At 38.8% G+C, this 16,234-nt stretch overlaps 1 protein-coding gene and 1 long non-coding RNA gene across 2 annotated transcripts; both read left to right on the forward strand.

Annotated features, from left to right (window-relative positions):
- The first annotated feature begins 9,380 nt into the window (after positions 1-9,380).
- LOC121969103 lies at positions 9,381-10,575 on the forward strand. Its single transcript, XM_042519027.1, has 2 exons — positions 9,381-10,313; positions 10,567-10,575. The coding sequence occupies exons 1-2, from the start codon at positions 9,381-9,383 to the stop codon at positions 10,573-10,575; spliced, it is 942 nt and encodes a 313-aa protein (XP_042374961.1).
- A 1,065-nt stretch (positions 10,576-11,640) lies between these two features.
- LOC121969241 lies at positions 11,641-12,701 on the forward strand. Its single transcript, XR_006108523.1, has 3 exons — positions 11,641-11,706; positions 12,487-12,572; positions 12,678-12,701. It is a non-coding gene; the product is annotated as an uncharacterized LOC121969241 (long non-coding RNA).
- Positions 12,702-16,234: the final 3,533 nt, after the last annotated feature.

Consider the following 16,234-nt stretch of genomic DNA (forward strand, 5'->3'; position numbering starts at 1 on the left):
AAAAGGGTGAAAAAGGAACACCGCAAGCACAAATACCAACGGCTAACAAATTCCTTGAACAGTAATTTTCTCAGAAGTTAAATCTAATAGTCATGTATTTTTTTCACTCAATGTTACAAACTATCTCTGTTCAATTTCATTATTATTGATAAGGATCAACATAGTCAAGTTTTATTGTTTCCTATGATTTCCTATCCCTTGGTCGTTCGATTAAAATTAAATAAATGATTTACTCTTTTCTAGAATGAGTGAGGTGCTAACTTAGAGAAGTTATTAAGGTGAAAACTTCATCTTTTGCCACTAAAAATAAAAAAGGGGAAAAGACCCGATTTAGTCCTAAATGTTGTGCTTAATGCCCGATTCAATCTCAAACATTTTGAAGGGGCCAAATTAGTCCTAAACGTTACTATTTTTTGACCAAATCAATTCTTCCGTCATTTTTGGAGTTAAATTAGATGGAAATGTGCATGTGTGACTTGCACAAGCCACAAGTTTCATCATCTAAAACCCAATTCCATGACTAAATCTCCATTTCCCCAATTTCACTTATGGAATCCTAAATCTCACTTTCTTTTCCCCCAAAATCCAGTCGATGAACTCTAGCCTTCACGTGTCGGAAGAAAGTCCACAATGGTTTCGACCTACTGTGTCACCTTCATCCGACAAAGTGCATGCTCTATGTGGATGAACCTTGGTTCGAACAAGTAAAGGTAAATATTTTTAAAGATATAATAGTTTTTCTGTTATCTTTTCTAGACAAGCAATTGTTAGAAGAAATATATCTGATTTTATAACTATTTTAACATGGTGGTTTAATTTAATAAGTTATTTTTGTGTAGAAATTTGTTGTCGTTCCTTCTCCCGGAACCTTCTGGGAACTCCTACACCAGTTCCCCAATTTGATTGAGAAATCAATATAAAAAAAATCAAATCAAAATCAAAATCATTGTGACTAGTAGCTGATGGCTTGCTCTGTTTATCAAACTATATATATATATATATATTTTAAAGCATCTTCACAAAGCTGTAATTTAGATAATGCTGATAAACTGTAATTTATTACTTAATATTGTTCCAGGCAATATATATTCAACAAAGCTAGAAATATATAATATATAAAATAAAAGTGCATCTAACTTCCCATAAAAGAGTGATGTAGAAATATAAAAAGGTTAATATTATTTTTCATGTTGATTGCCTTTCATGTAATAGAAAGCATATGGAGACTTCAAGTAAATATTAAATGAGCTTTTCTATTGTACAAGACTAAAATTAGGAATAAAATTTTTTTATTGGGGTGTTTCGTTCGTGTTTAGAGAGGGAATAAAAAAAGTTGTGTACGAGTATTTGAAGCATAATTTACTTCAAAATTTTGATTTGATTTTATTTGTTATCAGGGTTGGAAGTAATTGGCTATCTATCTATCTAATGGCTAGAAGAAGTAAATTCTCGCTCGAATTCACTCCAAATTATGGTAACTTTTTTGTTTATTTTTTGCACTAACGCACACTTATATTTGATTATATTATATATTTTTTGTTGAATAATTTTTTTTCATAGGATTAATTGAAGAACCCGATTGTGTTACAATTAAATTGTATTACAATGGAAGTTTGAAATCAAGTGGTACACGGGATGAATACATTGGTGGAAGTGTTGAATACTTTGACTTCGTTGATCTTGATAAGTTTGGAATGATTGAGTTGTGGGGATTTGCAGAGGATCTTGGGCTTAAAGACAAAGATTCTATTAAGTTTTGGCACAAAGTTGGAGGAAGATTTATAAATGGGAGATGTTTGGAAAGCGATTTAGATGTGTTGAATATTAAAAGTAATATTCCGAGAAACTACGAGGTTGAAATTTATATAGTACACTTGGATGCTTCGAGAAGCGACCTTGGAGGCATCACAAATGTTAGCCATTGTCAGATAGATGGAACAAATGATGAAGATGACGATGTATTTTACGATAGTGAGTATGATTTTTCAGAAGATGATAGGATGTTTGATAAGTTTGTGGACCATGACGTACAATCTCATAAAGGGAAACATGTTTTTGATGAGAGGGAAATTATAAATAACTTGTCACATAGTTTGCAGGAAGATGACATTTGTGCAGATAGTGATGGTTTGGAGGATCATAATGATTCTGATGAGGAAGATGAAGTTAAAAATTATCCCCAATTTGATTCCAAGACCCAAAATTAAGCCTTGGTTTGATTTTCAGCTCAAAAAAAGAAGCTAAATTTGCGATCAAAACTTATAATATCAAAAAGGGAAAGGCAATCAAGTTCACAAAGAATGATAATATTCGGCTGTGGGCTAATTGCAAACAAGATGATTGCCCATGGATGATTCACGTTGCCAAGATGAGTAACGATAGTTGTTGGCAAGTGAGAACTTTATCTGGGACGCACAATAATTGCTTTTGGGATTATACCAACAAGTCCATAAACTCAACTTGGTTAGCGAAGAAGTTTGTGAAAAGATTTGCCACAAATCCTAAATTGGGAACCAAGGAGTTTAGGAAGGAGGTTTGTACGATGCTGAAGGCCAACATTTCGAGGAAAGTGGCTTACTTAGCCAAGAGGAAGGCACTACAGTTGGTTCATGGGACTGTCGAGGAGTAATTTAGTAGAATAAGGAATTATTGTGCTGAGTTAAAAAGATCTGATAAAGGGGCCAGAGTCGTTTTGAAGTTGATAGAGAATGACCAAGGTCCAAGGTTCCAAAGAGTGTATGTTTGTCTTTCAGCGTGTAAGCAAGGATTTAAGGATGCTTGTCGGCCTATCATTGGTATTGACGGATGCTTCTTAAAAGAAAAACATGGTGGGCAGTTGTTATCGGTTGTAGGGATAGACCAAGACAACAACATATTTCCGATATGCTATGCATTGGTTGAGCGTGAGATGAAGGATAGTTGGACATGGTTTCTACGGCTCTTTGATTCTAACATTGGTTTTGTTAATCAACATGCATGGACTTTTATGTCAGATAAGCAAAAGGGGTTGATCTCTGCAATTGAATTTTTTTTTCCTGATGCAGAACATATATTTTGTGTTAGACACTTGTAATATTTGTAATAGAACTAATTACGCTAATACAGTAATCTATAATTGCACCAATAAATGAACGAGTATGCAATAAACTTTAATAACAGTAAGGGTTAAGAAATTGTGTATCTCCAGTCGAAGCGTCGGACGTGCCGACTGTCTTTAGAGAATTGATTGCCGCCCACGGTGCAGAGGCTCTCCGGCAAAATCCTCCCAAGATCCGACAACCGCTCGCGTCGCTCGTAGGTGCACTCCAAAACGAGCGCCGCACTCGGACTCAACCTCAGATTGCGAACCAAGCCTCAGAACTCAGAACAAGGCAGAACAAGGGGAGAGAAGAAGAAGCTAAAGGCAGAAGAAATGCTTTGCTTCGGTGTGGTTTTCAGAAGGAACGGAGGAAGTGTATTTATACACTTCGAAACAGCGCACGCACCAAAGTGTACGTCGCTTTGCTCCTTCACGCGAACAGAACCGCGTCTCTTCGTTCACGCGGACAGAAACAGTGCGTCGCGCTGTTTTGATTCACCGGGCCGCCCGTAAGCGCGAGACCCACGAGCTGGGGATTTGCACCCCCCCTGCGCGCGATAATCGCGTACGTGATGCCCGGTTTATGGATTTCCGGCTCGAACCCCCCAAATCCATTCGATTTGGGCTTGGCCCGCGCATACGTGTAGGCCCCCCTTATCATTGCTAAGCAAGGATGGAAGGGTTCCATATATAAGGCCTTCCAAAGTTCTTAGCTTGACAATGTGGGACTAAAAACTAAAGGGAAGGGAATAGTTTGAATTACAATTCAACAATCCCCCACTAATTCAAATTATTTTAGAAGAAAAGAAAGATATGTTCTGAGGCTTGGTTGCAATGAGCTTTTAGTGAAAATACCTTCCGGTTTGAATTTTCACCTAAGTACACCAATCTTATTCACATAGGTTTGAAGAGAACTGAGTCTTGATCTTAAACCTTTTATATGTGAAGATCAATTGGTAACAACTCATCACTGGCGACTATTGAATCCTTCTGGGTTGGTGCATTACGATCATGCCACCGAATCTTGTTTCATAAGTGCTAAGGAGAGTTGCCTAGACCCCCACACTGCGGCCTCACAGTTACACTTACATAGGTGAGTTCTCCAAGGATGTATTGCAAGCATCCTGTCATTAAGACCTTGAACTCATTAAGAGCTCCTAAGATCATCCTTACTAGCAGTCAAGCATCTATCCAGGGAAGAGACTATGAGATTACATCTCAATCAATTTGATGCTTACGTTTCACCCTTATAGCTTGTTGGTACCACATTGAACCTATTTTTTGGGATCTCCAATCAGATAGGTTGGGTTGCCGCTATAGATGAAACCAGGACAGGCCTCAGTCCCATTCCCTTACTGGATCTCTTGATTTTCTCAGAATCAAGTCCTTTAGTGAGTGGGTCAGCAATATTGTCTTTTGAACTTACAAAGTCCAATGACACCACTCCAAGAGACACTAGCTCACGAATAGACTTTAATCTTATTCGTACATGTCTCTTCTGTTTCTAGTTATACTTGGAGCTTCTAATCTGAGCTATTGTTGTTTGATTATCACAGTGTACTGAAATTGAAGGTATTGGCTTCATCATCAAGGGAATTTCAGAAAGAAGACCCTTAAGCCAATCAGCTTCAGTTACTGTGGTATCCAAAGCACACAATTCTGCCTCAGATGTAGACCGGGTTATAATCGTCTGTTTAACAGACCTCCAAGTAACTACACCGCCTCCAAGTGTAAAGACATAACCAGTAACGCCTTTACACTCAGCAGTGTCAGCTATCCAACTGGCATCACTATATCCCTCAAAGACTGCAGGGAATCTCCCATACCACAAGCCCAAGGATATAGTGCCTTTCAGATATCTGAGTACTCTATCTAATGCATCCCAATGCGTTCTGTCCGGACAGCTGGTAAACCTGCTCAATTTCGATATAGCAAAAGAAATATCAGGTCTAGAACAATTTGCTAAATACATTAGACTACCTATTATTTGTGAGTATCTTAATTGAGACACTGCCACATCACTCTTATTCTTGTGGAGAGTTTTTGAAGGATCATAGGGTGTGACTACAGATTTAACTTGGTTATAGCCATATTTCTCTAATACTCTCTCAATATAGAGTAATTAAGAAATTGCTATTCCATCAGTTGAACGAGTCAACTTCAGCCCTAAAATCATATCAGCACAACCCATATCTTCATATCAAACTTACCACTTAAGAGGGCCTTAGTCTCATTAATAATAGAAATGTTAGAACCAAACAGTAGAATATCATCTACATACAAACATAAGATAATACAATTATCACCTTTCATTTTATCATACACACATTTATCAGAGTCATTCATTTCAAAGCCAAATGATAACATAGCTCTATCAAATTTTTCGTGCCACTGCTTTGGGGATTGTTTCAAACCATAAAGAGATTTGACTAACCTACAGACTTTGTTCTCATTTCCAGAAACTACATATCCCTCTGGTTGATCCATATATATCTCTTCTTCAAGATCTCCATTAAGGAATGCCGTTTTGACATCCATTTGATGGACCTCAAGATGATATATGGACGCCAATGCTATCAACACTCGGATTGTAGTAATTCTGATAACAGGAGAATAAGTGTCAAAATAGTCAATCCCTTCTTTCTGTTTGAATCCCTTAGCAACTAGGCGGGCTTTGAATTTATCTACTGACCCATCAGGTTTTAGTTTTCTTTTAAACACCCATTTACATCCTATAGTGTTACACCGAGGAGGTAAATCTACCAACTCCTAAGTGGCATTAGAGATAATAGAGTCCATTTCACTTTTAATGGTCTCTTTCCAGTGCTTAGCTTCAGGAGAAGCCATAGCATCTCTATATGTCACAGGGTCACATTCTATATTATAGGTGATAAAGTCCTGGCCTAAATCCGTAGACACACGTTGCCTCTTGCTCTTTCTCGGTTCTGTATACTCACTAGATTCATCTAGTCTAGAGTGACTTGAGGAAGGTGTACCTACTACGGATAATGGGACCTCTACGGAAGAAGGCTCATTTCTAGTAGAAATACTAGATTGAGGTGTTCTCGTCTTCATAGGAAATATATCCTCAAAAAATGTAGCATCGCGAAGTTCTACAATAGTATTTGCATCTATTCTAGGAATTTCTGATTTAATAATCAGGAACCTATATGCAATACTATTTTGAGCATAACCCAAGAAGATACCATCTACGGTCTTTGGACCAAGTTTTTTCCTTCTGTGTTCAGGTACTAGTACCTTTGCCAGGCACCCCCACACTTTAAGGTATTTCAAACTTGTCCTTCGGCCTTTCCAAAGCTCATATGAGGTTTTATCCCTTGACTTCATTGGGACTCTATTTAGCACATGACATGCAGTGTATAGAGCTTCCCCCCACATAAAGTTGGGTAACCCAGAACTGCCTAACATGGAATTAATCATATCTTCAAAGGTTCGATTTTTCCGTTCTGCTATACCATTGGATTGAGGACTATATGGAGCAGTTACCTCATGGATTATACCTGTATCTTGACAAAATTTTTGAAACAGGTTCGAGGTAAATTCTCCACCCCTATCAGACCTTAACCTCTTAATAGTTTTATCGGTTTGATTCTCAGCTTCAGATTTAAAAATCATAAATTTATCTAAAGCTTCATCCTTGGTTTTTAGCAAATAAACATAACAATAACGAGAGTGGTCATCAATAAAGGTAATGAAATACCTTTTATGGTCTCTCGTTATTATACCGTTAAACTCATAATAGTCAGTATGAATCAATTCTAAAATATCAGAATTTCTATCAACTGATTTGAAGGGTTTACGGGGTTGTTTATATTGCACACAAATTTCACATTTTTTCTTATCATTTATAGCATGCTTAGGGATCATGTCAAGATTCATCATCCTTTTTACGGTATTAAAATTGACATGTCCTAATCTATCATGCCACAGATTATAAGACTTAATGTTATATGAACAACCAATATCAGAAGATTTATTTAAAGTAACATTTTCTACATTGAGTTTAAATAAACCTTCATTAAGGTAACCTTTTCCAATAAAGGTTCCTAAATGTAATATTACAACTTTATTACATTTAAAGTTCAACTCATAACCAGCACGGACTAACTTTGATCCGCTAATCAAATTCCGACGAACCGCTGGAACGTGATGCACCTCATGCAGTGACAGGAATTTTCCAGAGGTGAACCTCAGGTCAACTTGTCCTATCCCAAACACCCTGGTTGCAGAATGGTTCCCCATGGTCACGGAAGTGCCTTTAATTACCTGATAAGTAAGGAAGGCTGAGCGATCAGCACAACAATGTACATTAGCACCTGTATCAACTAACCATTCATTGGGTTGATAGATCAAGTTTAGTTTAGGTTTGCAGGTAACAAACCTATCGCTGGTGTCGTCACTAGCAGTCACGCCATTTACTTGTGCCTTGGACGTATTGCTTTGGTTTTTCTCCTTGTCCTTTCGCTTAGGGTAGAATTTGGCATAATGTCCAACTTGTCCACATGCCCAGCAAGGCTTAGGTTTGGTTCCAGTTTTCTTTTGAACCTTTGGGTTGAGTTTCATCTTGTTTTTCATTTTCTGATTTTTGAATTTCTTCTTGTCAGATGAGACTACTACATTCGCCTTTGGAATAAAATCCATAGGCATTCTTGTATCATCATTTTTATGTTGCTTCCGATGTTCTTCTTCGATATTTAAGGCAATCATCAAATCTTCGAGAGAGATTTTACCTCTCTGATGTTTAAGAGTCATGCCAAAATCTTCCCAACTCGGAGGCAATTTTTCGATGATTGACAAGACCTGAAATTTTTCAGGTAATGGCATATCTCCTTCAGCAAGACCATGAATTTGGACTTGGAATTCATGTGTCTGCTCTATCACAGATTTGCCTTCAACCATTTTGAAGTTTAGGAATTTTGTCACAGTGTACTTTTCTAAACCAGAATCTTCAGAATTGTATTTTTTATCCAAAGATTTCCACAGCTCTTTAGCTGAAGCGGTTGAACAGTACACATCAAATAGTGCGTCTGAGAGGGCAGATAGGATTCTCCCATGGCAGAGATAATCCTTTTGCTTAAACCTCTCTAAGGTAGCACTACGGGCAGGTTCCTCTTCATTGGGTGAAGGAGAGTCTGTTTCTATAACGGAGAATAGCCCTAGCGTAGTAACCAAAATTTCATTCGTTGTTGCCAACGTCTGAAGTTTTGCCCGAAAAATCTTTCGGGTCGGGCGCTAGCCTCATCAGACCCCGTTACCCTATCGTTCATCATGTTTATTGATGCTACAATCAATTCTCTAAAATTGTAATATTTGTAATAGAACTAATTACGCTAATACAGTAATCTATAATTGCACCAATAAATGAACGAGCATGTAATAAACTTTAATAACAGTAAGGGTTAAGAAATTGTGTATCTCCGGTCGAAGCGTCGGACGTGTCGACTGTCTTTAGAGAATTGATTGCCGCCCACGGTGCAGAGGCTCTCCGGCAAAATCCTCCCAAGATCCGACAACCGCTCGCGTCGCTCGTAGGTGCACTCCAAAACGAGTGCCGCACTCGGACTCAACCTCAGATCGCGAACCAAGCCTCAAAACTCAGAACAAGGCAGAACAAGGGGAGAGAAGAAGAAGCTGAAGGCAGAAGAAATGCTTTGCTTCGGTGTGATTTTCAGAAGGAACGGAGGAAGTGTATTTATACACTTCGAAACAGCGCACGCACCAAAGTGTACGTCGCTTTGCTCCTTCACGCGAACAGAACCGCGTCTCTTCGTTCACGCGGACAGAAACAGTGCGTCGCGTTGTTTTGATTCCTCACGCGGCACGGAAAAGGACCGAACCGGAATAGATAAATCAGGCAACAAAACCGAATGGAGTGAACCAAACCAGACTGGCAAAAACAGACCGAGCCCCCATAAGCGCGAGGCCCACGAGCTGGGGATTTGCACCCCCCCTGCGCGCGATAATCGCGTACGTGATGCCCGGTTTATGGATTTCCGGCTCGAACCCCCCAAATCCATTCGATTTGGGCTTGGCCCGCGCATGCGTGTAGGCCCCCCTTATCATTGCTAAGCAAGGATGGAAGGGTTCCATATATAAGGCCTTTCAAAGTTCTTAGCTTGGCAATGTGGGACTAAAAACTAAAGGGAAGGGAATAGTTTGAATTACAATTCAACAACACTTACATAGCAACATGAAACATGATGGATTTAATAGTCTAGCAATTAAGATTGCTTTATGGGTTGCGGCAAAGGCGACTAGGATTGAAGAATTTCGACAGTGAATGGAGGAGCTCAAGAATATTGACCACAATGCATATGAATGGCTGGCAAAGAAGCCTGAAGATCAGTGGTCAAAGTCACATTTCAGCACCATTCCAAAATCTGACATCTTGTTGAATAATATGTGTGAAAGCTTCAATAGTTGTATACTAGATGCTAGGGATAAGCCTATCATTGAGATGTTTGAGTCAATACGAAATCTTTTGATGAATAGATTTTTGTTGAATCGAGAGAAGGTCGAGAAATGGAAGAGCCAAATTTGTCCCAAGATTAGAGATCTGTTGGCGAAGATAAGTATGGATGCTGCTGCTTATTCCCCTATGAAATCAGATGAGATGCACTACCAGATAACGAGGTCAGATGATCATCTTGATCAGCATTCAGTTGACTTATCGACTAGGACTTGTAGTTGTAGAAAATGGTATTTGATAGGAATTCCTTGCAAGCACGTTGTATGCGTAATTTGGTGCAAAAAAGATAATCCAGAGGCATATGTCCATCACTGTTACTTGACCGAGACATATCGAAGGTGTTATGCATTGCCAATAATGCCTGTCAATGGACCAAATTTATGGCCTACTTGTGACTTGCCCCCACCTTTACAGCCCTTTTACAAAGAAAAAATTGGAAGGCCGACGAAACTACGGAGAAGGGAACCAGATGAACCTCCTACATCTTCTCAAAAAAATGCAACTTCTCAAAAAAATACAGCAGCTCAAAATAATAAATTGAAAGGTGCAAAAAGATGCAACATATGCAGGATCTGCGGTGGATCAGGACATAATCAAAGGACTTGCAAGGGAAATAATGATGTCCACCAATGGGGAGCAACGCCGCAAGAAGACAACTCACAACAAAGCAATGCTTTACCAGACGAAGCTCCAACGGATCTCAGAGACAATACATTGGCACCAAGCAACAAGGAAAAACTACAGGTAATCTCAAATCAAAGCAAATCTATTACTTTTTTTTTATGCTTTCTTATATTTTATTTGTATATATTCTTCTGTAATTATATAGGTGAGAAGACCACATCGAGATGGGGTGTGTATTCAAGGGAGCTCATACTCAATATCCTCTATAAATGTAAGTTGCTTTAATTCTGTGATACTAGTTTTAATAGTTGTATAAATTATCAAATCAGTTTTTCATGTTTTCTAATTAATTATTCTGTCTTGACAATTATAGGTTAACTAGTCAATTAATATTCACAAACCTATTTTTGTGAAAGACGGAACTAGCTTCACAACAGTCTCGAGATTGAGATCTTACACAGATGCTCGATGTAGAATGAGACCATCATTGTCTTCACCAGTAAATTTTGTCTTGAAGCCTAGCTCTTCTCACGGATCTATAAGCAAGAAATAATTTTGTTTTCATGTAATAGTCTTTTGGGTGTTTTATCGTGACTTTCAATGTTATACATATCCATGGTTTGATCATGTAGTGGTACTATTATATGCATAGATAGTCAGTCAATCCCATAGTCAATTGGATGTGTATTTGAGATTGATGTGGTTTTTGAATGATGATTCTGATAATATTTTGAACATGCATATTATTTAAAATAATTCCAAGTTCAAATAGTGGATATAATTGAAAGAGATTCCATACAATCGTGGAATTGGATTTTAGATGAAGAAATCTGTGGCTTGTGCAAGTCACGTGCACATTTTCTGTCTAATTTAATGTAAAATACAACACCCAAATAATAATTAAATAATAAAGTTATTTGACAAATAATCTTATGTGAATTTTTAGAAATTTTTAGGGATTTAATCGGAATCGTAGGGCGTAATTTGAGGGGATAAAATTATAGGATTTAGAAAAGGTCTATTTGGAATATACAAAAATGGGAGTTGATTGAGAAATAAACTTAGGTTTCGATTTTTCCTAAACCTAAGTTCGAATTTTATATATTTGATACATTGCCCGTGCCCTAACTCCCCACGGCGCCGAGCTCCCTCCTCCCCCGAGCCTCACCTCGCGCTGCTGAACCTCCTCCTCCGCCGAGCTCCTGCCTTCCTTCTCGATTTCCCCTCTCACAACCCCCTCGCCTCTAGCCGCCGAGCCACAGCCGCGATCATCTTGCCCTCCCCCGAGCATCACAGTCTGCTCTCCTCCTCACGCCAACACCGGGGCATCGCGATGAGCCACGGCAGCCTGCTCTCCTCTTCGCGTGAGCACCGCGGCGCCGCCCCCTCTGCCCTCGCTGAACCTCTTCTCCCTCACGCGAGCAGCAGCCGCCGATCCTCTCCTCTCCTCTCCGAGCCATGCCCTAACTGACCCAGCGAGTTCCTTCCTCAATAGATACGGATAGAATTCTAGGTATGTTGGTTTCGGTTTAACATGTGAATCGAAGATGTTTGGAGGTTTCAGTGTTCTAGATCCGAGATGTTTTCTGGTTTTCACACACGGATTTGGGTTTTGGGGTTTTGATTGAATTTGATGAGGCTTGGTTTCATGTTTGTGATACGAATATGTTGCGGAGTTGGGTGCTGAATCATGGAGTTCTTGCTTGGATTTTCGTGGTTTAAGCTGGGATGATAGTTGTTTTGTTCTCCTTATAGATTCTGAAAATTTGAGAACTATTTATGGTGGATTTTTCTGTGAGGTTGTTCTGGTGCCATGTAGTGCTATTCGGTTTTTATTTTGGAGGTAGTTGTGGGTTTATGTTTTGCCTTTTCTTGCTTAACAGCGATAGTTGGTGTTTAAAGCTTTAAACAATAAAGCTTTGGCATTCTTATGGTGTCTGAATTTTCTGGTCGGATTTGAATTGAACGGTGATACTGGATGGAAGCTTTGTTTCCAAATCGCTTTGGAGTTTATATGGATTTGGCTCATTACCAATCTGCCTTTATATGGAATTAACAGGGGATGATATGTTCTGTACTAAGCTGTAGTTTTGAAATTTGGTTGGTGTCCTTGGTTTCCTTCCGAGATGGTCATGTTGTTGTGAATGGATTGATTTGGTGGATTTAGTGTGTTTTCCACGGTGGTTTCATGTTCTCCGTGAGTTTTGGAATCTCAGGATAGTGTGGTTGGATTGGATTTAAAATTAATGATGATTTTGGTTTATTACAAGTCAGCTGTGATTTTCGTGGACAGATTTGGAAGATCGTGAGATGATTTCAATGTTGGTTCTATTTTGGCATGCTAGTCTAAGATCTCTGGATGGATTTGGATGAATCGAGGTTCATAGTTGGATTAGGGTTTTTCCCTAATTAGGTTGGGTTTGAGTTTAGCTAGTTAGTTGTTGTTTATGAAGTTAGCTAAATTGTACATCACGTGATTTGCAGGACGTTGATTGAAGACGGTTGACATGATCTACATGTAAAGGCGGGTATTTCTTACTTTGATTCTTTAGTTCTTTGAACTTAGTGCATGAATTATTGTAGATAAGAATCTGTTTTTACCTTGACTCTACTCTTATTTTCTTGCGCTTGATACTTCCACTCAAAACCTTCGAGATATTCATTTTTATATCCATACAGTCTCTTGTTGTTGTCCATGATAAGTAGCAGGTACTAGGTACCATGTTTGCATATTTTGATTATTGTGTAGTTATGTTTTGTATTGAGCATGCTGGCTTCCTGTAGCATACCTGATTCTTGTTTATATAGATATATATATATGATGACTGTTGCATTTGGTGCATCATATCATGACAGACATGTCAACGACCAATTCTCCCTTGCGGTTGAGAGGGTCGTTGACCAGGGCCGCATCCTCGGCCACTCGACAGAGTGGTAGCTGGAGTTGATGCCGCTTGTCCTGTCATGCCGCACTCGGCCACTTGCAGTTGGTGGTAGCTGGAGTTGCGAGCAGCAAGGACCCCCCTTCGCTGTGTAGCTAGTTAGATACTCAACACCTGTCCATCCGGTCACTCGAGAGAGTGGCGGTCTTTGGGTGGTACAGTTGTCATCGATCCGACCTCTCGACCATACAGGGGTCGTGGTGCAGAGAAGTGGGCGGGGTGACCATTCGTGCATACGCTGTTATTATACTTGCTTTGGTTGCTGATGTTTGCATATGCTGTTGTTGCTTACTCATGCTGTTGTTGTTAGCTTATGCTACTGTTGCTGACTTATGCTGATATGCTTATATATGTTGAGATATATATATATATATATATATATATATATATATATATATATATATATGTCTGTTGGGGGTGCTTAGACTGACTTACCTATTGGAAGTTTGTATATACCTTACATGTTTTCTCTGTAGTTATAAGAAATACTGTAGCAGGTTAGTACTACTTCTGAACTTCTATATCTAGCCTAGAATATAGTTTCAGGTATGAGCATTTATTATGGTTCTGTTTTAGTATCTGCTATTCTTCTTATGAGGCTGTATACTATTGACACTCTCTACTTATATGTTATGTTCATGCACTATCTCTTTCCTTACCCGCTGAGTTCCAATACTTACCACCCCACAAAATGGTTTTCTTTCGCCAGGTAACAGGTAGATGAGTCATGGATGTTTGGAGAGTCCCGGCTGCCAGTCCCACGTCACACCCGAGGATAGTTTTCGTTTTGGTTTTGTTATCGTTTGGGGTGGTATAGTTTTTGTGTATTTTGTTTTTCAATAAGTCAATGTGAATTTTGGGTCAAGTCTGTGATGACAGGTATTTTTGTTTGTGTCGTTGTTGGTTTACGTTCGTATCATTTTATGTCTTCCGCTGCTGTGTGTTTATTTTGTTCCAGCCGAGTAGGCTGTTATTAACTGCGTGGTTGTGCTTATATCCAGCCGTGTGAGCTGTTGTATTATGTTATATGTTTTATTCATTTATGTCTAGCCGGGTAGGCTGTGTATATTAACTGCGTGGTTATATTATTTCTATTTTGTATATATATTCCAGCCGAGTGCGGCTGAGGTATATTTTGTATGTAGTAATGTTTCAGATTGTCACCCGTACAAGGGAGATGTTGTCGAAATTTCTTCGGACAGGGACTCCTCTGGGGCGTGACATTTAACCCCTAAAATGATGGAAGAACTGATTTGGTCAAAAAAATAATAACGTTTAGGACTAATTTAGCCGTTTCAAAATGTTTGGGACTGAACCGAGCATTAGACAACATTTAGGACTAAATCAGGTCTTTTCCCAATAAAAGAGTAACTCACCTCGGACTATGATGCATCAGTAAGGTGACCATGCATTCTATTAAGTACTCACGGTTTGATTTTCAATTGCGGTGCACTATAGAATATGTTTATCCAATGAGAGTATAAACTTGGGATGTTGAGCTGTTGGACCACCCGTCACAAGCACTTTTAGATTTATTATCCTAATGGGCTGTGAGAAATTTTTGTAAAGTTGAACCGGTCATCTATCACACTTTTAGATTTACTTGATGGTCAATGAGAAACTTATGTGGAATTAGAGTAATTATCTTTAAGATTTATTGGTCGAAAGGCGGGATACTTTGTGCTAGAACACCAAAGTCAAGTCATTAATAATTTGATATGGAAAAATGGAGCAATTGCTCAATTATTATTTTTAGTTGGCAAGCCGACTAATTCTAAGGTGAACTGTACGATCCCATAAAATTTTTTCATCAGCCATAATGAAAATTTATCCATTAATTATTTGCTACATGGACATGGTCACGTGGTACTCTTACCCATGGGGGAAAAAAATTAGTGCTTTCATTGAGAGTTGAAGTCATCGAGAACAATAAAGTCAAGTCATCCTAACTATAGTGCAAGAGTGGGATGCTCATAAATGTCTCCCTTATGTGCTAGTCACTATTTCAAATGTTAGTAGTCGCCCGTGATTTACCTCCTCCATGTTGGCCCTAGGACGGGTTGGTGAGGGCACTCGGGGCGAGCGTATTTACCTTTTGCCACCAAGAGTGGGATGCTCATGCAGCCTCTCAAGTATTCGTGATTTGATTCTTAATTGTGGGTCGCTATAGGGTATTTTTCTCCAGTGTGATTACAAACGGGTTGTTGGACCACCCACTGCAAGAACTTTCATATTTACCCCTGATGGACTGTGAGAAATTTTCATAGAGTCGAATCGATCATCCCTCACACTTTTAGATTTATCTGATGGTCGATGAGAAATGTTTGTGGAGCCAAACCAATCATTCTTAAGATTAGTTGGTATGAAGGGAACTAGATGAACCTCCTACATCTTCTCAAAAAAATGCAACTTCTCAAAAAAATACAACAGCTCAAAATAATAAATTGAAAGGTGCAAAAAGATGCAACATATGTAGGATCTACGGTGGATCAGGACATAATCAAAGGACTTGCAAGGGAAATAATGATGTCCGCCAATGGGGAGCAACGCCGCAAGAAGACAACTCACAACAAAGCAATGCTTTACCAGACGAAGCTCCAACGGATCTCAGAGACAATACATGAGCACCAAGCAAAAAGGGAAAACTACAAGTAATCTCAAATCAAAGCAAATCTATTACTTTTTTTTATATTTTATTTGTATATATTCTTCTGTAATTATATAGGTGAGAAGACCACATCAAGTTGGGATGTGTATTCAAGGGAGCTCATACTCAATATCCTCTATAAATGTAAGTTGCTTTAATTCTGTGATACTAGTTTTAATAGTTGTATAAATTATCAAATCAGTTTTTCATGTTTTCTAATTAATTATTCTGTCTTGACAATTATAGGTTAACCAGTCAATTAATATTCACAAACCTGCTTTTGTGAAAGACGGAACTAGCTTCACAACAGTCTCGAGACTAAGATCTTACACAGATGTTCGATGTAGAATGAGACCATCATTGTCTTCACTAGTAAATTCTGTCTTGAAGCCTAGCTCTTCTCACGGATCTATAAGCAAGAAATAATTTTGTTTTCATTTAATAGTCTTTTG

Source organism: Zingiber officinale, chromosome 4A (assembly GCF_018446385.1).
Source record: "Zingiber officinale cultivar Zhangliang chromosome 4A, Zo_v1.1, whole genome shotgun sequence".
Taxonomy (NCBI): domain Eukaryota; kingdom Viridiplantae; phylum Streptophyta; class Magnoliopsida; order Zingiberales; family Zingiberaceae; genus Zingiber; species Zingiber officinale.

Coding starts and splice junctions, on each gene's coding strand:
- LOC121969103 (XM_042519027.1), top strand. CDS start 9,381: ATGGAGGAGCTCAAGAATATTGACCACAATGCATATGAATGGCTGGCA.